Raw genomic sequence first — 25647 nt, 5'->3', positions numbered from 1 at the left:
TCTGACCATACTCAGCATCTTTTTATCGAAAACACTTTAGCAAGTAATTTGGAAAGAACAAGGGCCAAGGGGCATAATGCTTCACTTACTATCACTGTGAGTAGCAGTTACCAGCATCTGGAACTTCCTCAGACTAGCCTGTGGCAGTCTCCCAATCACTCCAATCCACACCTTATATGATGTTTGATTTTTGTATCCATCTTTCCACATTACAGTTGCAGGTGTGTGTTACTCACTCAGTTCATCTGTTCTCTGTTCAGAACATCTACATGGGCGTCTTTATAGATCTGTTCTGTATTAGCCACCGTCTTGCTTAATTGAAACCAGGCTAGGTAAAAAATACACAAAACTGTGACTGGGATACATCCACCCTCACCCAGAATATCCCCAAAACCAGGGAGATCACAAAGCCATTTCAAGCAGTTGCCAGATTTGCATTTTCACTACAAAAGTAACAGTAGCATTTATTGTATTCCACCAAAGAGTTGATGCACTAGGGCATATCTGGCAGCTCTATATTAACACATCCAACTGCTTCAAAGTACCCATTCAGACGGACAGAAGTTCTCATTTTTCCATTCACTAGACCTCCTGCCAGGCTTATAGCCAACAGACAAGGATAATCGTGGGATTACTACTACAACAGTACAACTACTACAACCACAACAGAAATCATTAGCTTTCAATTTCCAAACAAGAAAAGCAACACAGCAGGGAGCTCGATGACAGAAGAGCCAGAGGAAAAATAAAGTGATGGAAACTGAACAGCAATTAATACTTGCCTTAATTAACAACTTCACAATTTATTATAACTCACATACATACAACCTATAGTGAAAAATGCCATTTTTCCTTCAAAATCTCTCTGTTATTTTACAACTATAAAGTCCTAACACCAGCCTGCAGCTTGAGGTTGAGGACTTCCCATAAGAAAACTGGTGAAGGTTGAGGGCGGCGCTGCCCCAGACCGACATCTTATCCACGCTGAAACAGGAGATGACTCCGAAGGACAAACTGCAAAGCGTTGAGCGTACAGACTAAACGCTCCTGCCTGCAGGTTTGAGGCCTGGGCTCCGCTGCTGCTGCGTGCAGATGTTAGACCCACACTCTGCCAGCAGCTGGGAGCAGTAACTAGCACAGAGGACACGACTCGGCCGCAAGGAACAGGTTATCCTCTAAGGAAAGCAGAAACACCTGGGAAGAGGCACAAGTATATACAGGTTTGTGCAGGCTTGAATGCAGAATTCAAACTTGACTCATGAAAACTTGACTCATGCGACTCATGAAAAAAATAAATCGCTATAGATATGGGATTTACTTAAATAAACAAAAGGGGAATGCTGTATTTTCCACTGCTGAAAACAAAACCAAGAAACCCCAAATCACTACGAAACAAAATCAACATCACTAGAAGTAATTCTTGTTTCCATTCCAATAAAAAATACTATACTTGTCTTTTTATTTTATGACGGTTTTTAAGAAAGCATTTACTAAAGGAGATAAATAAAAAACTTCTACAGAATTTATCAGTTTCCTGATGACAAAACAAATTTAAACCAATACATTATATAATGAAAAATGAAACTGTGAGGCAGGGTTTTAAATAGTCTCTAACTTCCAGTGGGAATTCTCGTTTACTCTAAATGTCTATCATCTAATTGCCAGGAGAGCTGCAGTACCTCTGAAATGAACAACTTTGGAAGCCCGGCTCCATCTAGAACAGCATGCAAAGTGCTAACCGCTTCCAAGGGATTACAGCCACCAAAGTGAAACCCCTACAGCATCATATCCATCCTCTCTCTCTGGCTGAATAACGTTTAAAACAGCTGCAAATATGCTAATATATACTTCTTCCTCCCAAACACACATAACTTGGAAAGAAAAAAGGATGGATATTGAGAGACTGCATTACAAAATGCTATGGGAATTTAACAAGGTGCTATGTTCTGCAAAAATTTCCGTACGGTCTGGTATTACATAGCAACTCACGCTGTCTGTCTACTTCTGCTACATCTCTGAAATACAACACGGAGCAAATCCTACCAAAAGAACATTACACAGTGGAATTCTTAAACAGTGAAATTTGGTTTCTGATTAAGAATTGTACCATAGTAGGCAGCTATTTCCACCAGTGCAATTGTACAATATCAAATTACTACCACTAGCGCACTAAAAAAAGAATTCCAAATACATTATGTAGGAGTTATAAATTATGTATTTCTGTAGTGTAATTATACAGAATTTCATTGCAATATACACACCAAGCTGGATTTATAGCTGCAATATATGTATACACACGCATACACACACACGTATGCAATTCTTCATGTCTATCTCCCTCTGAATAACATAACCATTAGAAGATAAAGCATTGCAAGTAACATGAAGTTTGGAAAGATATTTGTTTCCAGTGTACATGAGATCCATTATGATTCATAATAATAGCACATTCTGAACGTGGCAACGTCTCTCGACAAGCTGACCTTTGTTGTATCAAGACATTTTAGGAAACAAAGATCTTTTTCATTACTTTATTAAAGTGTTGGATTCAGTCACTCCAAAGGCATTGCAAATGATATGCAGAACCCTTCATAAATATATTTTCAGTATATAACCTTAATGTGATCCAATTTCACCTCCGGAAAGCTAGCTTTATTTTCTAATCTGTGGAACCAAATACTCGCATTTTTCCTTATACAATACTTCTTGAATTCTGAGGTCCAACAATAGCAAAAAGTGGAAGCCCATTTACTCAGTAAATGTAAAATGTGTAAAGGTTTACATAACACAGTCTTGCAATTGAGATACTAAAATTCAGGGATAAAGGGATAATTTCTGCAATGCCCTACAATTAATTCCAGGCACACATATACAGATATATGTGTATTACTTTAAAATACAAATAGTATCTCCTTAATGTGGTGATAGACACAGACAATGTGGGAATCAAATTTCTAAACCACTTGGTTTGGGAATATTTAACATACTATCCACAAGGATTCTCAAAATTTTGAAAAAAAAAAAAAAAAATTACTAGATGCAATGTCATTAGCGTATCTATGAGTCCTGCTGCGTATCCTGCTACACTTACTGCTAAATGAAATACCGTACTAATTTCAGATATGTTAACCGTATTCAAACTCTTACCCCAGCACCTAGCACAGCACCCAGCAGGAGCAGCCAGAGCAGGCAGTCAGCGATGGCTGCTGAACACAAAGCTGTCACAGGCAGAGTCCTCCTGCTCCATTGCTGTAATAGTCTATGTACGGCCTTTATAGCCCAAACTTCTCTGTTCTGCTGGCGCCCAGAGGAAGGCTGGAAGATCTTTAGAGCAGCTCCCCAGGTTACCAGCACCTCGTTAATGCTTTTATTTGGTGAGCTCTGTATAACACAGGATACTAATAACCAGTAACAACTCAGCCCCCTAAACAGCTTTGATCCTTATTCTCTTTTTATAATCTTTTATACAAAAATAGCCATTTGCTAAATGACAAAAATGCGAGTATCTGACCCAGTACCATCATCTATCCAAACCATTTTTAACAGAGAGCATTTCTCCTACCTGCTAAGGCATCCCGGTAAAGTTGCACAAAATGGTTAAAGATGTCCTTAGGCAAACATTTTTCATCAGGCAAACACTGCAAGAGAATGACTATCTCCGACTGCCCCACCGCATGCATGCCTTTTGTTGTGAAACACCAGCACTTCCTGTTCACGTCTGCGAAGAGGAAAACGTGTATCAGAACAGAAGATCAGTATTTCATAAAATATGCCTAAATTTCACTACAGGAAGACAGCTCTTTCAAGAATCAGTTTTACAGCATGTTTGGTTGTGATACCTGTCACACAGACAAATTAGGTTCTAAATCCGCTAGCTTCCAAGCAAGCACATCCAAAACAAAAGCAGCTCAATAATGTCCAGTTTAGAGCTAAGGAAGAGTCAGATCATTACAGCTTCCAGTCAGATTGTGGGATTAACACCACAGAGCAGACTTTTAGCAGTTTCTGTATCCAAATTAAAGGACAGGATTTAAATGGACATGAAGGAACCTGTGAAAAGGCCAGGCTGTTGGCTGTACGTATCATGATCCTGACAGCTAAACCGGTTTCAGACAGTGATATCTCTCTCCTAAAAGCGATAGCTTAAGATGGATAGGCGTCTTCATGAGACGTCACTGCGTTGTTCTGCTTCCATGAATGTTAGTGATGACACATGCTCTAAGCTTCACAATTGATTTGTTGAGAATACTAAGTTACTGAAATAAAATCTTTCATCTAATATGCATACTAATTACATTTTTATATAGATGTACAAAATTGTACTGCTATCTAACCAGATGCTGAAAGGTTTATAAACAACATCTTAATTTATTGTATGAACTTTTCAAAGAAACAAAATATTTTACTGCAAAACCATCCTCAATTTCTCAAATAACGTTTTATCCAGCAGAGATGAAGTGAAGTACTAACATGAGAAGCCATCTCTACCACCTGAATGCCATTCATTCCTCCCTCCCTCCCTCAGCGCATGTACACACACACACAGAGTACAGAAAAAGATAGAAGAGGTGCACAGCGGAATGGAACCTGCGCATAACTATCAGATCCTATCTGCTTTTTCCAGAAGGGGATGACAGGGAAATAAGTTAAGCAACCAAAGAAAGAAGGAGGGATAAAATACCTCCTGCCCTACCAAGTTGGACAGGAGACACTGATCTCCAAACCTGAGACTGGTGGCTCTGTCAGTCTAGTTTATATTTTCTACACTAAATTATCTGTATTGATGTCTAAAGCACTGGAAAAGAGCCTTTTATACTTTAACTTAATATGGCTAGGTATGGAGTTTTCAATCCATGTACATTTTCCGAGACTATCCTACCAAATAAAAATGCTGCTGTTCCTATAATAATATATATGACATTTCCCCGCTCATACCCCAAGCCTTATTTAATAATAAAAACTTACAATTTACTATTTTCACCATGGACAGCAAATTAGCATTTAAAACAAATACAAGAGGGTCAGGGCCACCATCCTCCAGCTGCTGCATGACAGAGATCTGAGAAGGTCTCTCTTCTACAGCATAGTCTATGAAAGAAACAAGTAAACACACAGTGAAGTCCTTAACTTACTGGTACAGTACTCTACATTATAATCAGATAACCCAGATTCTGATGCCTTTTACTTTTTTGACCTTTAAAAAAAAACAAAAACAACTTATTTAAGTGTTGCTGGTTTGATTGATTGTTTCCTAGGGTGGTATTTTCAAACTTCAATAGCATTTACGTGCATAACCACTGCACATCCTTTAGAGAAGTGCAGCTTGTTTTATAAATCAACTTTTTTATATCAACTGGGGGAGAAAATGGAAATCAAATTGAGAAACATGTCATGGTGTCAACTGAAATCCCAAGTGACAAAGAAGTTAACAACTGTTATTTATATCACAGTAAAGCAGAAGAGCATCAGTCCTGGACTACTAACACCAGCACATGGTCTATCTCGATGTCACATAACTTACACTTTCTGTGCATTAACTACTGGGGAGACAACAAAGAGGGGAGCACTATATAAAGCAACATTTTTTATAAGCCACAGAAGGTCTAAATCCAGCGCAAAGTAGATCCCAACATGAAACTTCAAAGATGTCTGTAGTGTCCCTCTATGATTAGACCTAGATAACTCGCAAATTAAAATTTTTCATCCATGTGATTATAATCTACTCTGCATTTAAGCTTTAAGAAAAAATAATTACACTGATGAAAACAGATTTTGAACGAAATGTATTGCCTTTCCAAGTGAAATTATCTAGAAAAAAAGGTAATTTTGCTTTCTAATGTGAAAAATATTTTTGGAATCTTTTTAAATAGAATTAGAATATCAGAAGTAAAATGCTGCAAAGAAAAATCCAGTATGTGACAGCATATGAAACAAAATCAACTTAGCATGCATAATATGATTTATATGAGGTTATCTATACAAAAGCTGAAAAGTATACTGTAGTTTCGCTCCTTTTTTGTGAAGGAGACTGAATAATCAGGCACCCACATGAACAGCTAACACAGGATGGAACAGATTTGTTTTGAAATTAAATGCTGCTCACATTTTGGTTTTGACACTATTCTGCAATAAAAGGTTACTTCCAGCTTAACATTAGAAATGCACTGTAGCAGCAAAATATTTAATAGGAATAAAAAAAAAAATCAAAGATGAAAAAATAAGTTAGTCCCAGGAACGTATTAAAGGATATCATGAATCAGATTGTGGAAAGCAACTGTCAGATAAACACATACATTTTTTTTAACCTTTTAAAAATTAGTTTTTAATTTTCTGAATTCTCCTCCACTTAGATACTCTGGGAGGGACATCACAATTGCTAAAAGCTTCACTGTGGGCCAAGATGTGCAATAGTGCTGTTGAATGCAGTGCTTGGGGATGCCTCAGACAGAGCGGATGTTCCAAGAGAATTGCAGAGAAAGGAAGCATGAATATTCATAAGGCTAATTAAAATGTATCTCTGTGTGAAACATTCCCCACAGTCCGATTAGTGAAGAAATTAGCACATATTTCTGGACTGAAGTTAATTTTCTTTTTTGCTTTGTGTTTTACTTCTTACTGTAATTTCATTGCAAGATGGGGCTCTTCCTGGATGCTAATAAGGATCAATGGTGCAAATGAGTGTCACAACATTTAGGCGTGAGTACTTACGTTAATTTCTTCAAATATTCAGCATATTGCCAGCATCTTATTTTTAAAATAAACACAGTAACTATTAGGTTAATTGCAACTGGTAAGCATAAAAGCTAGCTGCCAAATTATACCCTCACCTCCTTTTACTCCAGTGGAGATGAGAATTGGAGGAAGACCATCTTCAGGAATTAGATTCATTGCACTGCCAACAGGACTGCCAACCTGAGTTATATTTCCCGAGAATACAGAAGCATTATCAGTCTACAAGAAGCAAACAACAAGAAAGGACAACATTACAAAGTAATAAAAATGTAAGAGCTGGCTGACTAGACTACTAGACGTAGGTGAAGGAGTCTGTGTCTGCTGGAGAACCAGAAGCACCAAGTAATTTGTCTCTAACAATAGTTGATTGCGTGATGACTCCCGTATGTGAACTATTACTAAAAAGCCTGCTTAGACAGAGACTGCATCATCTCCCTTCTCTAGCACCACACAAACCCTTTTCTTTACAAAATCTGAATGTACCTATGCCTATCTGAACTTTTTGCAAAGGCTCAAATCCACTCACATGGGATATGATGGATGTAACATTGTTAGATTATATCGCACTTTCCTGCATACATCATTTTATGAGAAGTGTCAAACAAAATATTTTTCTACTTTGTGTTATCATAATCTTATTGTTTCAAACTTCTTAATGACCATGACTCAGCTTTTTTAAAACATGCATCACACAAATAACCTTCACACACAGGCTGTACAGCCAAACACGTGGAAGCCACCTAGCACACAGACTTCAAACACTGCTTAGTGCTCTGCTCCATAATAGTTCATTTCAGTTCCAAATATAAGGTTGTTTCAGAACGCTGCAAACATTAAAATAAGTGAGGACACTTCCTACACAACATAATAAGACAAGCCTCAACAGATTTCCTAGATCAGTCTTACTGAAATCACCACAGAAGCTAATATACTATTAATGACCAAGGCAAGCATGGTATTTTGAGCAGTGAATAGCATAACGCTTCCTTACTTCTGCTGATAACGTGTTGTTGGCCACAGGCTTTGATGGATCATGCGACACTGCTAAGGTTCCTGTGGAAGTTGTCCCAGCCACTGTCAGTTTTGCTGCATCGGCAACTTCTCCATTGGGTAATATCCCATCAGCGAACCAAACACGCCTTTGTTCTCTAGGCTGAGCCACTAGAGAGATCATAAAAAAAGTAGGATTTAAGATCTCACAGCAACACTGACTGGAAAATTTGACTACAGAAGAGCAAAACTGAAAAAAAAAAAAAAGACGTAGAGAAACGTGGACTGTAAGGGACTTAAGACATCATCTAGTGCATTCCCTATGGCAGCATTATGTATGAACACATCCAATGAGAGTAGTTTACTTGTCCTTAAAATCTGATGTCCCTTCTGAGGGCAGGAATATCACAACTGGCATTAGCTAGAGTATTTGAAATGGATAAAGTGCAGATATCTTTCAAAATTCTTACTACAGGTTAAGTTGAAAGTAAAAAGAAGTACTTTTACCTTCTGCTCCAGGATGCTTTAAAACTCCCACAGGTACCATGACAGTGGGAGGCGGAGAGCTCAGGGCACCCGAGGCCTGAGCCTGCTGCAAAGGAGGGATAGTAGAACAGTATTCAGCGGGATTGTTAGGGTTAGGACTCTGGCTTGAGGCACTCATCATGTTCTCCCAGGCTTGAGCTAAAGCAAACAAAGAACAAGAAACATGAGCACAGAGGAAGGTTTCTAACAGTCCAAAACACTGTTAGGTTCTCAGCTACAGTAGGTAGGGACCCTGCCACCTCCAAAGACCATCTCTCTTGCTTTATTTAAAAGCCCAGGAGACTGTAATTAAGCAAGAAAATGCATAGCGGGAGGAGAAACAGCACTGGTCCTATGCAATATCAGTTCATATAGAAATATTTTCTGAAACTTATAACAATACACTTTGACCCGAATGATGCTTAGTTCCTCGTGCTTCATTTTGTTTCCTCTTCAAAGATTTAATTGAAAACACTCAATTCTTATATATATGTATGTTTATCACACTGTATGGACAGATGGACATTCCTATTACGAATGTTTTATAGACTACGGGACACTGGAGCAGACTTATGTTTTGTATATGAGAAAAAGCACTTTGCATTTCTTTATATCCAGGGCAGATCAGTACAGATGAACAACTTATATTCTTAACTACAAAAAAAACCCTTACGCTACTAATTCTGAAGGCATGACTTGAGCCTTAAGTCAATTGCCCAAACCATAACACATAAAACTTGTCGACAACATTCATCACAAGGAAATCTCTCCTCTAGCTAGTGAAACAGAATATATCTCCACAGTACTACTACTTTTTCATCTATGAAGAAGGCCTGTAGCTATGCAAGGTACCAGAAAATTCTTATGTGTGCTTGCATCTTCAATCATATTAGTATGTTACAAATAAACACATTCCTCTAGTCAGGCATAAATATCATGCCACCTAAGTTCTCAGAGCAGCTATAAAGCCTGAATAAATGATGTATATCTTTGGGTGCCTTTGGCTATGAATTGTCAGAAAAACAAGGTGAAAATATTAAGACCAAAAAAACCCTAACAGAACACAACAGAGCACAAACCCCTCCTGCTTCCTCCCATCAACCTGTAAAACCAACAGCGTGAAATGCCTGCCAATGGAAAAGGTATTATACATTTCCATTTGAGAAGATTAATTAAATGGAAGTATTTTTTTTTAACAGCAATTCTGTATTCATTTAGAAATAAAAGTGTTAAAAATGCACACAAAAAGTTGTATCTCTAGGATCCCTTTATTAGAAAAGTCATAGCATGGTAAAAGAACATTTTTAAAGCCTAGTTTTCTAAATCAAGCAAAGTGCCAACTCAGCATATCTACCAATTGAAAATACTGTAAAAATAGCATTTGAAACTTTATTAAACACATAGCCTGGCTGTGGAAAAGTGCCAGAAAACATACAACCCTCCCCCCACACCCCAGTAAAACACAAACCAGATACCAAGCAACCAAATTAAGTAACTATTTTTAAAGTGCGATTCCTACCCCTGGTTCCAAGACTGTGCAAAGATTAATGCTTAACCTGCGGCACTGAGTGGAAAAAACACAAACCTGTACCGACAAACAAACTGCAAGGATCAGGAGGGATCAGATCTGATCAGGCTACAGGTTAACTAACCAGTAACCAACAGCATCATCACAAAGCACTGCAGCAGGGATAGACACAAAGAGGTAGCCTGGGGCAAATACACCTAAGTATGCAAGCAGCACTCTCCCTGTAATAAAGTGGTGTCACTGTTCGCTGCCGTTAATGTCTATCTGTCCTGGCAACAGGACAGAAAAGCTTTTAAAAGGAAATCATTATAATATGATCAATTTTATTATGCCTTTTTACAAGAACACTTCTGGTTTCAACCGAAATATTTTCAGATTCTTCCCTTGCCCCAGATGCAAGCAAATCCTACTCACCACCAAAAGGAGACAACTGTCTTTTGCCAGGTGTATGTGTATGTAATTCCTTGTTATTGTACACCTTGAAATATGCTAATTTCTCCATCTCAAAATTTAGCATTTTAGCACCCCTTCAATGGCATCATCAGGACTTGGTTTCAATTTCTAGATATTACAACCTACGATTTCCTGTCACCTTACACATTTGGCCTACAGTAAAGAATTATTAATAATTCAAACCTACCATTGCCAACCGATTAATCTTTGAAACAGAAAAAGATTACTCCTGTTTAATAACAGAAACTATCTACTAATTTTGGATGCTTATCTCAAACCTAAGCATTCAGTTCCAAAACCTGCATAATACCTTCAGTTCCAAAACCTTCAGTTCCAAACCGGCATAATACTGAACTTCTTTGGAGAAAAAAATAAAGCTATGTGCATCTAAGTTTAGTTAGATGCTTAACAAATTAACAGATCTTTCTGAAAATAGCAGCCCAAATAATCTACTCTACAGTAATATGTAAAGATACCATCAAAATTACCCTGTCTGAACACTGACATAAACCAGAATTTTCCTAATTCTTGGTTAAAACTATAGCAGCAATCTTTTATCAGTCTCCGAAGGTTAACTAAACATTTGCAGCAATGGAGATTCCACGACAACTGTTCAATAATTGTTAAGAAAGTTAGTTATCCTAATGTTTAGAAGTTTGCATTTAGAACCTGGATTTGTCTCACTTCTCATTCTACCTACTACATGTTAGAGTGCGCCTGTGAGACCTTCCTCTACAATTGAAGTAGCTTGTCATCAAGTTCCAGTTATCCAGATATACATTTATACCTCAAGATCAAGCCACCTATTCACCTTTCCATTAATAAACCAAAGACAGAGTGCCTGGAATTTCTCATGATGTGACAGGTTTTCTCATGATTTAAGCACTCACATGGATCCTCTCACAACCTAATCTAATATTTCTACCTTCTCAATTCAAGACATAAAAACTGAACATCGAGTCTTTCAGCAACAGCTGTCTCAATGTCATGGGAATAAGTCAATCGGACAGCATAGTCACCCAAAGGTAACTGCCAGCTCAGGAAATTCTTGAAATTTTCAGAAGCCTCAACAAACATTGGAAGAATACTCTGTGTTTGCCCATATTTACATCACATATCTAAAGTGTTAATACTATAAACGACAACACACAAAATAGATTCCGTGGCCCTTTGGTCAAAACCAAACACAGTCTTTCCTTAGACCAAGCAGAGGTAATACAGCTTCTTGTTTGTTCTACTTGTTAACGTCATAACTCTTGTGACCTGTCTCATATTTCCCATTTTCACATCAGGCTTTTAACCACAGCACGGTCCTGGGTTTGACAGACTCTCCAGTAACATGCCCAAAGCAATAATCCAAACTCAGTTGTCCACATCGGTCGACAGGTCTTTAGACAAGGCCTCCTACTCTAGCGACAAGGAGTTAAGAAGGAAGAAGAGTTGGATTAATTTGTGGACAAATAGTACTTTCCCAATTTCCTATAGTGCATAATGTAGAAGAGAAAAAACACAAAAAAACCTCACAGTTTCGGCAATCCTGGTATAGCACTTATAAACGAAAGCTTCCAAACTTATCGCAACCTTACCAGTTTTTGCTTTCTGTTAATCATATTTAGTTTAAGAATCCCCATGCCCCATAGGAATTCCACCCTGATCTCTCAAGGACCTTTGCTCTTTTATCATACTTCCCCATACAAATAAAGTATTTTGATTTTTTTTTTTAAATACTGTCACTGCAGCTCAACACAGAGCCAGTGAAGCCCTGCATCTCAGATTCTCTTTCCACTTACCATTCATTAGCACTGAATGGCAGATTACACAGACTCTGGCTTCCTTTCGATCCATGTACAGCAACTTGCACTTCAGGCTACAGCATGCCGCACAAAAAACCTAGAACCAAAGGGGAAACAACTTAAGTGTTCAAAAATATGCGATGAACGGATGAGTTCAGACAAGAGAATATCTGTAAAGCTCTAGACATGCAACGTAAGGAGGCAAATTACCAGTATTTTCCCATTAAAGCCACAGCGACTAATACCTGCCCAGGATGCCCTTCCTACCAATTCTGATGAAGCAGTATTACATGGAACACATAAATACATGTTGTACTGATACTGCACAGTGGTGTTTTTAAAATATGTTTGGCATAAACCACAATGGGTTAATAAATTCCTACCACTTTACAAGCCCTCACAGAATTAACAACGTGGGAATTAATTTCAATCTTTCTAGAATTAACTATGTTTAAATGCATAAGTTTTCTCTATACAACAGATTGCTGTGGCACAGATTAATTCAAACAAGTAATTTTTATTTGCACCAGGGCAATTCATCTATATTAGCAACTCTAGATTTTTTATCTCTTCATACATAAAAAGTTGGGACTGAAGTGGATATATGGAAATGTTTTAAGTGTTGGACATATAAAATGACATCTAAAAAAGCTTACTGACATTGGTACTGCAAGAAAATCTTGCTCCATTTATACATTTTTTTAAAAAGTTCATATTTACATGATTACAAACACTACAGCATCACAACACTAGAAAGAAATTAAGAACTGCATTTTACGCACACTGGCTGCTAAAGGGGGATGCGGTGCAAAATCCCCTGCGGAACAACCTGCTGCGGAGATGCAGTTGCATTGCTAGCGCTTCTCACCTGAACCAGCTCTAACAATTCCCCAGTCCCGGGCAGGAAACAGTGGTGAGGCTTCCTCCAGACAAGCAAAACCATAAAACATGAGCACGGCTTGCGTACCAAAACAAATACTTGCATGCAGATATGATCCTACAATAGCAATTGCAATCTCAAAATCCTGCAGAACAGACAAATCAGGGTGCCCTAATGATTTCTTATTTGTTTTAAAGAGTATTTTCTTTGTTTAAAAAACCAAGTATTTCCTCAGGGTTATTATTCAGGTGACATCTGAAGATACTGATGAATACCCATTTCATGCAGAAAGGTAATGTCACACTCAGGAAGTCTAGAAACAGCAGCAGCTACCTAACAGATGAGTTCAGATACCAAGAGAGAATTTCAAATTTTAATTATAGGTGGATAGTATACCGACAAATTCACTATGCGTTATTATGATCTGTAATGCTTTCTTAATCCAAAAAATTATTCCATCATCACTTCAACAGCAGTATTTCTGTAATATAGTCAAGAAACTACATAGGATTCTCATATACAAATAGATGTAAACCTAACAAAATTTCAACCAAGTTAAAGATCACACGAAATTATGACCACTTAATAGCCTCTTAGTGGCAAGTGTTTAAAATAGGCACATGCAACATAAACTCCGACTTCACCATGAGAGCTGAAAATCAAATGTGAAGAAAGACGAGCTCACCCTGTCTCATTTCAACCACTTTTAATGTTTCCTAATTATGTCAACTTAAACATTTCAGAAACAAAATATAAGTGTGTATACACTGGCATTTTTATGCAAAAATAAAAACAACCCTTCCACATATGTGAAAACCTTTTAAAAAACAAATGTACTTTAAAAATCTGATTTCTGCATTTACACCTTAACCCAATTTACAAGCATTCTAGGGAATATTAATAACAACATCACAGCATATTTTAGAGACATTTGACATCATTGCAGTTCTCCGGGAGAAACTTCCAGCCATAAATTCAGTATTGAAGATAGAAAAGTCAATGTCTTCAACCATAAATGAAGGACCAACACAAATTAATATCTAATTTAGGACCTTTTATCAAACAACACATTGTGCATTCAGCAAAGCTCACAAGTGCAATGATCTAAATATTAAAAGACAAAACAGACACAATGACAGAGTATCTACCCTTCCTCTCTTAGGCTCCATAAGATTTCTAACAGTAGTAATGCAGAGGAAGAACACAAGCCAGCACAACTGACAATTCAGTCTTGTTATTAACAATCACCAAGTCACTATCTCAGTATTTCATGCTATAAAAAAAAAAAGCATAGCTCTGTCAAAGCAAGTTTTTACGTTACTAGGGTTTTCAGGTTCACTGGGAGTTGTTAAAGCACTAGTTGCTAGGGGGGTTGGGGTTTTTTATATTTTATTGGAAAAATAGGGTTTTGGTTGTCAGTAAAAAGATGACATATAAATATTCTGTTTTTCCTATCAAGGATGATTGTTTCATCTGACAATAGAAAATACATAAATACATAAGGTAAAATTTATGAATGTGTTCACACACATTTTTCAGGTCCTTCATTTTAATTCAAAATTTACTGTAAGTGTTTTACTTTCTACCATTCCCCTGAGGTTCCTATCTTGCATTAATTTTGCAATTATTATCCTGAAATTAAAAACCGAGACAGACTTCGCAGGTGCCACTCAACTATTTTAAAGTGCAATTTTCACTCCCAAATCAGAGAGACACATTCACCCCTACTACAATGTTTTGTCATGATGCTAATAAAACTTAAAAATAAACTGTTGTGCCAAAGCTTGTGCTCAAAAATATCTAGTCCTATGACTCCTCCTAGAAACAACTAATTGCAAGAGCTGAAGACACTAATCTCCCCAGTTCTTTAAGTGAGATTCAAACATTTAACAGAGACAGTGGAAGTGTCACTGTGATTCAGTACCTTCACCACAGGCAAATGGTCAACACGACTTGCTTTGGGGATGGTTATCTTAACCAGAAAGCAAGAGCAGACAGCTGAGAACAGCTATGTCTCAAGCCACTACACTATTCACTAAAGCTTGCCTGTTAAAGCCTTTGGTCTCTTTTCTCCCAGAATCATTACAGGAATTAACTGTTGTAAAGCAATTTGCAGTAAGTGCTAAGCATTATTTCACCTATACTGATTCTTAGTAGTTATTAATAAGTGCTTTTTTTTTAGAGAAAACAACATACGAAGGCATGAAATACCAGAATTTTCTGCCACATCTGCTGACTGCACATTTGGCCCAGACAAAATTTAGCTAACAAAAGCTTCTAGAAACAAGTCATTCTGGGGATCATTGTAAGAACACCCTGAGAACATTAAATGCTAATATGCGATGTATTTTTCACATCTGAGAAACAAGTTTGTCTACAGAGCAGAGGGACCTTTTATTTTATCTATTCCCCACATATCACCCAAAACAACGCTGGTTGTTCTTCTCAAGGCTTGTCTTCAGGAGTTTAAAAAAAAAAGGAGAAGAAAAAAGCCCACACTACAATTTTTTGGCCTTGCTCTATCTGTGCATGTTTTATCCAGTTTGTTTACTGGTATTTTCATTTTCTGCTTCTCACTTGTGCAATTCAGGGCTTCAGTCATTACAGGGACGTAATTAAATCCAAGCAATGAACTTGTTTAAAACACAGAAATAAGGAGAAAACATTACTGCAAATCAAAATTGTAGTCATATTGGCTAAACTCATAAAGAACAACAGAATTACCTAAATAACTGACAGTATAAGTTAATATTTCAAAGCTAAAATGATGGACATTCCTTTACCTTATATGCTTTACAGATTCTCCTTAACCGCAATAAGAAAAAGACTGAGGCCTTTGATATTAAACAAAAGGTACACAAAAGGTAGGCATGTACCCCATATGACGCTTATTGATCCCTTGTGGTCACTAGCTCCACATCAGGACTGCAAGAGGATGGGCAGAAGCAAGCAGCTGGAAGTCCTGGACCAGTGCACAATGAACGCTTGCTTAGCTTTTAAAAGTGTTCTGGGAAAGATTTTTCAGCATGTCTCAAAATCAAATTTGAATAAAATCTACTTATCTGGTACAGCAGTGAAGAGATTGAGTGCTATGCATTTTAGTTACTAAAGACACAAATGGGACACATACGTAGTCCGTTACAGAGGAGCAAGCCTTGGTTTTCTGCTAGGCTGCTTCCAGAAACAGGAGGCATAAGGGCTTTCCAGATATATTTGCTTCTTTTAGGTCCTTTGTTCAAGTCATTCTGCATCCCTGCACTCTTCTAGTAGCAAAAGATACCACTTGTAGCAGTCAGGAGGTCTTTCAATCAATTTCAGAAACCTTTGGAAACGGCCTAAATGAACCAAAGTTACTTTTACTCTAGTTTTTAGTGGGCTTTAGTATTGCTTTTTATCTTAAAAATATTCATGAATATCTACTTGACAAGACTGTTAAGTTTACCGCTGTTGAATCATCATATTTTTTCCTACTTCCCATGTGCCACTGACTTGTATTTCAGTAACAAGACACTTGGAAATACTTTACAAGCCAATCATTTACCATAAACTTGCCAAATAATAATTTGTGTTGACCTAGATGGCACATACGTAAAATGTAAAAAAAAAAAAAAGTCAACAACAAAATATTTCTTACACAACACAAGATGATAGTTGTTTTAGTTGTCTTCATTGCAAAATTTCTCACCATGTGGACATCTATCAGGTTACAGATAACTTACTATATTTTTTTCAAGGAACAAGCCTATATTCTTTAAAATAATGTAGGCAATATGAGAAAAGATAGTAAAGAAGACTTAAAAGAATAGAGTTGATCAGCCATCTAAACCAGCAGGAACGCCAGCAATTCAACAGCACACGTCCAATTCCCATCAATATGTTTCGGTATCTTTAACAGGATTATTGATGTAGTAATTTCTGCAAACTACTTTCCTGTGCTTAGCCTTTTTATAGAAGTTCTACATGAATCCAATGATGCTGATCGTTGCAATCAACTAATACACTGCTCATACAGGCTAATAAACCTTTCAGTTATAAATAACAATTAGTTATTCTCCATGAGAACCCCAAACAGGTTACAGCTTAGAAACTCCTTTTTTTTTCCTTCACAAATCAAACACAGCATTTTAGGAAGAGATGTCACAGCTAACTATAGCCAGTGGCTTAGGTAGTCCTCTGATTTGATTTTAAGCAGTATCAGGAAAAAAGGAGTGCTTTGAGCTTACTCACAGAATACGAACTTACCTTCCCACAAGCTCTGCAGTGATGCCTTCTTTTGGTGAATGTAAATCTGGCCTCGCATTTCATACAGTTTGGTGCTTGAGAATCTGGAACCCAGACTGGAGCCACCTCACCCAAAGTCGTAAAAGGCTTTCTGGATGGAGCTCCAAACTGACCAGCTCTGAGATCATTATCGGGACTATCTGGGGCTACTGCAAGGCACGGACTACTAGAGACTCCAGATTCATACTCTTCCAAATGTTCCCCATTAGTATCAGTACCAGAGGCATTTAAAGATGTTCCACCAGGAAAAGCATCTGCTGTATCCCCTAATTGTGTCTTACCAAAGACATTTTTGTTTTTACTACTTCCTCCACAATTTGGGGGAACAAGATCATTTTGTAAGTGGTCTGATAATGGCTTCGGAATCTGCAGTTTAAGATTTGTAGGTTGTTTAGGTCTTGCACCACCAAAAGGAACACTGATAGATTGCAAATTAGTCACTGGTTTTGGTGAAGTTTGCCCTTGCATGGATGAAACCTGACTACAAAGATTACGTAAATAATTTTTCTTTATGTGGTCACCAGTGCTGTTTAAAATAAGACCACTCCCTTCTGTGGTCTCATTTCCTCTCTGTTCATAAACATTAGCGTAACATTCTGACTTGCTCTCCTCTATCTCCTTTTCCTCTGTTACTGAGTCTTCCTTGGAGGGTAAAGTCTTTGGAACATGAGCAACTGGGTTCTGCATTCCATAGGAATCACAACCATTAGACAGAGAGCTTGCTGCTGATGTAGCCATCACATCAGAGAGACTGGACCCTTCAAGCTCATCTATACCAGTCCCTTTTAAGTCTATGCCTGCCTCCATCATCCCATCTCCACCTTCTTTACTATTACTACATGCCTCATCAGGCTGTTTCGTCTGCAAAAGTCTTTCATTCTCTCCCAGAGTTTGCTTATTATTCATCTCATTCAACTTGGTCAGTTCCCAATTAGCCATCTCCTGAGATTCAGGGTAACATTCTGCCGTGCTAAGACGTGCTAATTCCGTTGTGCCAAGATTTTTATCACATTCACTGACTTCGCTTTCAGTGGCACTAACATCCTCAGGGGCAAAGTGTTCTGCAACAAGTTCCTTGTAATTGCCACTTCCAGCCACGTTAGGTTGACAAGTTTCAGGGAGCCCAGATAGTCTGGACTGTAACTGTTGGGTTGTTTCCTGTTCTACGATTAAGCTTCCATTACTTGAACCAGAAGAAGAGTTTTTAGCTTCTAGATCTGTTCTCTGAGGAATGGCTTTACTAGTAAAATTTTCAACTGATACACAATTTTCTTGCATTTTAACAGCACCATCAACTGGTGTCTGTAAGAGAGTCACTGCATTAATCCCTGCAGTTGTAGCTTCTGAAAACAGTGAATCTTTACTCATATTAAAATCATCCTTTAATCGAGAGGAGGGGCATGCAATGGTCAGGCTTTCAGATGAAGCGTTAATCAAATGACTTATAGAGTCATCTTCAGTGCACAGCCGATTCACTTGCTTTTCTGTATCTGTATCTTTTTCCATGGATCCATTTACAGTAATACTAAACTGATCACTCTGTCGGTTTTCATTATCCAGTGTAAAGCTAATAGTGTTCATTAGGGACTGACTGTTGTAATTTTTACAATCCAGCAAATCGCCACTTTGTAGTGTTCTTCTGTCACAGTTATGCATGACTGCCACCACTAGTACATTTTTCTCCTCTGGCAAGCAAGCTATATTTCCACATTTCTTTTCTCCTGTTTCCACAGTGTTACACTGATCATCCCGATTACTATTTCTTTTGATCAGCTGATCGTCTGCTGCTGCCTGATCATCAATCCACATGACTGGGGTATCTGGGCTTACGCAAAAATCCTTTCCATTAGCACAGTGATCCCCTTCTCCTGTTGGTGTAGTCACTGAATGAGACAAGGAGAAAGACTTTAATTTCTGTTGACATTCATTAGGAGTTGTAGCTTCATTCACATTGGCCACGGTAGGGTTAAAGGACAGATGACGACGAGGAGGATCTAGAATCTGATTCCACTTTGCACCCAATAGGGCAGGTGAAACAGCGGCATCTGAAAAAGTGTTTAAATAAGAGAACTTACTGTCCTATTAACACTACAGATTCAGTTAATTCTGCTGCATTTGAATGTGCCAAATATAAATGTAGAGATGCTCAAATACAGGTACAACAGTAAAACACATCTGCCATAACTAACATCCTTGGTCAACCATTAGTAGTGTAATTGCATAATGTTTCGGGAACTGCAGAAGGTTGAAGGTACACCAATTAGTATCAGGTTGAATTTGCACAAGCAACTTTCAACTATTGATTAATGTACTTTAGACAGCTAGAAATGCCTAGAAAGATTCCCACTCCCATAAAATGTTAACTTCCTTGACAGCACAGAAGTAGCAATTAGACCAAGAAAAAAATTTAATACTTCAAATATGATAACTTTCTGTATATGATTTATGTGACCTAATAAAACATTTCTATGCTTGAGTCTCCCAAAATGGCAAAAGAAGCTTAAAATAAATTTTGCCTAATTTGTTTAAAATGAATTATTAAAATATTGCCACTGAGATTAAGCTTCACAAAACCTTTCTTTAAAAGGTGTATGGAAGATTTTCTATTAAAAGAGTGAGAAATTTTAAAAACGTAAACAAGATGAATGGAAACAAAAGTGAATACTAACAAATACTCAAGACCCACAGTGCAAAATTAACAGATGTTTTTTGCAAATTCTGAGATTAAATTGCAACTCAAAACCAAAAAGGTTATCACAGCTCTGTCCCTTTTCCATGGTGTTCTCCGTAGAATACATCTAATGTGCATCTACGATCTTGTTCAAAATGACTCACCTTCGTTTTGCTCAAATTCATCTAAAACCTTATCGAGGTTATATGCCTCTGCTTGGAAATAGTTCTCCATTTGTCAGGGAAAGACCACCAGATTCCTGTCTGAACCTGCCAGAGAAGAAATTACAATCAGATATTTAACCTTCAGTCAGCAGGGTTCTACCACATATTGCCCTGATTTAAAGGGAAAAGGGATCCTTCGTAAATCAAATTTTACACACATTACATGCATAAATCAAAAGTATTTTACAGGAATAAAAATTTTTTGTGTGTTTAAACTTGTTTAATTCAGATTAACCACCTCCCCAGGCTTGCTTTGGATTTTATTACCTCTCATCTCCCAGGTTTATAAATATGTTTTTTTAAAATGTTAAAATTTAAGCAAAACCCAGATTTTTTTTTTAGATCATAGTATTTGCAAACACTTCCAACATAATGTTTTTAAAAATCCTGCCACACACAAATAAACATGTTGATGTGAACCAGGTGTCTACAGCAACAACATTTGAAGAACAGAGGTTCATTTTTACACAGTGGCTGTCACAGCAACAGAAAATATCCTCATCAGATGAATAAAAGAATACTAAACAAACAAAGTTTGCAAATCCATGTCAGTTCAAAGTAGAATGTATTCCACACCACAGAACTTATAAAACAATATGCATATCTGTCCCTATGCTTAATTCAATACATTTTCCATTTAGTGTGGCAGATCTTTTTGAGAGGCCAAAGTAAAAGGACATTCTTCTCAGGATTTGGAAGAAAGTTATATACAGGCAGCACATCAAACTGAATTCTGCAATTCAGACATTCCCTGACTGCTTAGAAACTTCACTTCAGGGCAATGTAACAAAAATGAAAGTCATGTAGTTCTTTCTCATGCAGTGTTCACTTAGGATCTGTAAAATGCTACCTATATAGGAAACAATTTTTCTGACATCTGAAGCTTTTATTTTCATTACATATCAGTGCAATTTTCATTATTATTTAGATGACAGATTTTTTTCCACCACAACGAACAAGGAGAGAGGGAAGAGGAAGACTTTTCATCAGTAGTTACTGAAGTACAGCTACTGTAACAGATGATCAAGGATATGTTTAACTGAACAACGTCAAACCACGTGCCTTTTCCCCTCACAGCTCATTATCAATGCCTCTCCAAGTGTTTGAAGGCATTGCCTCAACTTCTCACATTCAAGAAAATCACTGACCTCCACCTGAACATTTAAACAGAACTGTCATTAAAGCCAGCAATAGCCTTTAAGATATTTCAAAACCCAAACGATGACGGCAGTGTGATGCTGTCATTAAGGTGGCATTGCCGCATTAACGTGTCTAACCATCAGGATCACCATAATGGTAAGAGCAAAATTGCTCCAATTGCTCCCGCCAGAAAATAACAGTCTAGAGAACCAGAAAGCCAAGTAACAATCTAAAGATCAGATTCAGTTCTGTGCTACCACTGATTAGCTCATGTGGCTTTGAACAAGTAGCTTCAACTCTCCATGCTCCTGATTTTTTAATGTATACTGGGCTAGCAGTGTTCTGTGTCACTCCTCATTTCCCAGAGACGCTTCAAAGATTCATACTTGTAAAAGTTGTTGAAGGACTTAATGGGTGTTACTTGAATTGTGCTAGCTCTTAAAATGCCTGCTTTAATAGTTCTTGTTTCCCTGAAAGGCAGGCACCGGAAATCCAGCAAAATGCACAGAAGTAAATAGTATCATCAAAAGATAATACTCTCAGGCAAGAAAGGAAGATGACAAGGGAGAAATGAAAAAAAACAAACCCCAACCCTAAGTAATTAAAGAACTTTCTACAACTCCGCATAATAAATAACATTTTCACCCTAACAGTAGGAATATGGTCTTTTTGCTACCAAAGGCTTGTAGCAACAAGTCACCCTGATTCATTTTTTAAAAACATTCACTACCGGCAAAGACATCTTCACTGAGAAATATGTGCCATAACCTATATACCATAAAGAGAGACCTTGATTTGATCTGTTCTCTGAACATCATCCAAAACAGCCTTATTCTCTTCAGAGTTGGCTTTCAATGTTGTGAAATAAGGAAATGGAGGAGGAGAGGGCGAGAACCTTGTTTTGCAGTAAGAAACAGTGTTAGACCTGACAGCGAGACTCCAGCTCAATTAAAAACCTGCTCTTTTACACTTGAGCTACAACAGACACAAGAAACATGTCAGAGGAAGTTTCCAATTTAAAACTCTACTTTACTTTAACATTACCTCCATAACATCTGGATTTGAGGAAGACATCAACCAGTTTAATTTCAATCACTACAACATTAAATACAGCTTTGTGTTTATTGTGGGCAACAGCTACAATTAGGTTATCGATACAAAGAGATCATGCCTTAAAATATCATCAAATGCAGAGTTCAAGTTTCTAAGGTTGACCTCAAATTTGACAAATGGTGTTTTTAAAAGATGACCATGCTACAACATAAATACATTGCTACTTAATAGAATCAGATTAAACTATGTTTTAAAGATATATACAAAAAGCCAACTTTAAAGAAAATTAGTGTAATAGCAACTTAGAAGTTGCAATAAGCATCACCCCCCAAAAAAGACCACTTTGCAAAGAAATTCAGAGTTAAACTAGACGTGTCACATTACAAACTCCCAGATTTGTCCTCTGTTCTGGGATTTTAGATTAACTCCTTCTGCAAGGAAAATAGATGACTGGCCATATAATTTACTGTACACAGATGCAAAGATTATAACAAAACCAATGGAGAAGCTGGCCAGCTTGATCAAAAGCTGCATTTCAGGAGGCTAAAAAAAGCTCACATTTTACATTCTCTACCCAAAGCCAGGTTCTGACCTCTAACCGTGACAGTGTACTCTTTGATCCCTCAGATACCTACTCTAAGGTCTTCCTGAGTTATCCAGTCTGCCCACCAAATCATTGCATTAAAAATATTTCGTACATTTTATCTGAAACAATTACATTTACCACACACATTTCACTTAAATCAAAATAATTTTAAAAAGCAGATGCTTCTCCTTACACATCCAAATACTAAATTCATTCAAATTACATCCAAACTGCAAGAGTTTGGAGGTTCTCTTGCACCTTTCTCTACACCTCATTTCAGCTCCTTAATAGGAAGCATCTTTACTAACTCAGTAAATATCAAATATTGAAAAGTTAATTACAACCTGTCCCAATGAATATTTCACTTGAATTTTTTTTCCATTCAGAGTTCTAAACAACCAAAATTAACTCACTACAGTAAGACTGTTCTGTACAAAATGCCATATAATTTCACATCTATTTATCATGTATTTAATTGACATTCTGATGACAACGTTCCAGTCTAGCAAACAATTGATGAAGATGTGAATAGTTATTCCTAGGCAAAGTCCTGCTACTAAGGTCAATGATGCAAAGAGTATTTGTCAGTGAAGCACTGCAAGACTGAAAAGTGTCATACAAAATTCTTGTGTTCTAAAGTTAAACTGTGACGCTGTCTGAAGGCATCGCACGCAGATTTCCATGCACTTTCGTGACAAAAAAGCGCATCCAGTCAAGGCATTCACTAGGACACAAACACAAGCTCTGCAATATGGGTGGCCCCAAAGAAATAGGCTACAAGCATTGATTTTTTTTTTGTTTTGTTTATTTAAGAGAAGACAAGCAAGTTGATGGGGAAGGAACACTATGCTGATTATGTAGTTGCTGAAAACACGTTTTTAAGTAACTCTTTAGATGACTGCATTTTGATTCTGTGTAACTTTCAAATGCTTAGAAAAATTCAGACTTGACCATTCATACAACTTCCAAACCTGTCTGAAAGCCTGACAAAATTACTTCAGAACTAACTCAAATTTATGCACGTTAGAGTAAGTAGAATATAAGCCACGTTTGCCCCCGACATTTCCTAAATTTTTCATTGTCATACAAATCAGGAACAAGATATGCCTAACCAAAGAAAGCAGTGTTAGAAGTTCATAATAAATACAATCATCTTTATTGACTTATGTTAGGGTTTGGATTTTAAATTTTATATTATGTCATTTTATAACATTAGAAAAGGACCACGTGTTTAACAACATATATAAATGTTAAGAAGGCATATAAAGAAGACTTAGAATTTTGTTCCCACTTCCTTATAATCCCGATGTTGTTCATAGCATCTCTATTAACATCTCTATTATCTAATATTAAAGATCTAATATTTGTGAGTTTAAATTTGGTCCAGTATGACAAAGAGATTTTTTCTATATTTTTAAAAATCCTAAGTAGAGAGAACTATTTGTAAACAAATATATGTAACCATATGAATTCTGAAGCTCAAATACTGATACACAAACATGCAATAAGCCAAAAATCCAGACTGATGAGTGCTCATACTCCAAACTGAAGAGAGAAAAGACCTGTTATATCATTATTGTTATTTCACTTACTGATGTACCAGGATACATGGAGAAACTTTAATTTTTAAACACAATCACTAAGCTGACTGCCACTCTAAATGAGATCTCATTATCTGTGCAAGTAGGTATTTCTCAGAAAAGGTCAGCTGCAAATCTTCAGGTCTAACATCTAAAATTATTATTATTATATGAAAGAACACAACAATCCCCCCAAGCTTTTCCAGAAGTTTCTGATCAAGGGCAAAACACACTGGCAAACCCACAAAAGCCCTTACTGCCCTATTCCTGACCGAAAAGGAGGACGAGTACTCATGTTCCTAACAGATAGGAATACTTCCTGACCAAATACATCGTCAGCAACTCATACTTTTGCCAGTTTAAGATCTAATACTTCAACTGGGCATAGCCAGCAACTCAAGATCAACACAGAAAACAAACAACCCTCTAACACAGCATGCTATAATAATTGGGTCGCTGTTTTCCCTGTGGTTTAGAATTTAATTTTAATATTTTTATGAAATATCCAACATAAATAAAAAGAAACATATTCCTTTACAGGTCTTTGGAAACTTTGATTGTAACTCACCACTATACCACTATAAAAGTTTGAAACAGTTTTAGAATTATTCTAGTCCCAAATTTCCTCCTAGTATAAAGGCTGAAATTATATTTTTAAAGGATCCTTGGTACTTGTGAAACTCTTCAGTATTCCTCAACTATTCCAAGCCATGGCATGGAGAGAAGCTGACGAGCAAACACACAACTCAAACTCTGGAAAAGTGAGAATAAAAACATGAGCAAATCAGGAAGAAATTTCAATGGCAATTTTAGCTGTACGCTGCCAAAAAGGAGACACTTCCTAAATTAGTATATATTGGGATGAACAATATGAAGAAGAGGATATCGTGCCAGTGCAACGAAAAGGAGGCATAAATCACAAATTCAGGGAAAAGCATAAGACAGTTTTTCAATAATACAGTCCATGCAAAGATTTGGCAGAGAAGACTAATTATAGCCAAAAACCCCATTAAATAGCAAATTTCTTTTTTTAATTCTGTATCAAAAAAAAAAAAAAAAAAGAATTCAATGGCTACTATCCACTGGTACTCTAAGTCCAGAACCCGAGATCACTTGGTACCCATTGCAGAGTCATCTCCTGTCTTTCATGGCAAAAAGCTAATGAAAATATGCAGCCTGTCAATCAGATTATTTTCAAGATCCTGCTGGAT

The 25647-nt window shown here is 37.1% G+C and overlaps 1 protein-coding gene across 5 annotated transcripts in view; it reads right to left on the bottom strand.

The window, feature by feature from the left end:
- The window catches only part of ZFYVE9 (zinc finger FYVE-type containing 9), a 60688-nt gene that overhangs the window by 17198 nt on the left and 17843 nt on the right, over window positions 1-25647 (bottom strand). For 3 of the 5 annotated variants that reach the window (XM_054211801.1, XM_054211800.1, XM_054211799.1), the window contains 8 exons: window positions 20018-20122; window positions 17144-19227; window positions 12019-12118; window positions 8230-8406; window positions 7724-7893; window positions 6828-6951; window positions 4966-5088; window positions 3563-3718 (listed from right to left, as the gene is read on the bottom strand). In XM_054211801.1, the coding sequence (XP_054067776.1) occupies window positions 3563-3718; window positions 4966-5088; window positions 6828-6951; window positions 7724-7893; window positions 8230-8406; window positions 12019-12118; window positions 17144-19227; window positions 20018-20087 (3004 nt within the window). In that variant the 5' untranslated portion in view covers window positions 20088-20122. The remainder of the gene's footprint in view (window positions 1-3562; window positions 3719-4965; window positions 5089-6827; window positions 6952-7723; window positions 7894-8229; window positions 8407-12018; window positions 12119-17143; window positions 19228-20017; window positions 20123-25647) is intronic. The other 2 variants (XM_054211803.1, XM_054211802.1) reach the window with 1 other exon arrangement.

This window comes from Rissa tridactyla, chromosome 8 (genome assembly GCF_028500815.1).
Source record: "Rissa tridactyla isolate bRisTri1 chromosome 8, bRisTri1.patW.cur.20221130, whole genome shotgun sequence".
NCBI lineage: Eukaryota > Metazoa > Chordata > Aves > Charadriiformes > Laridae > Rissa > Rissa tridactyla.
This window is presented reverse-complemented; position numbering and strand designations above follow the sequence as displayed.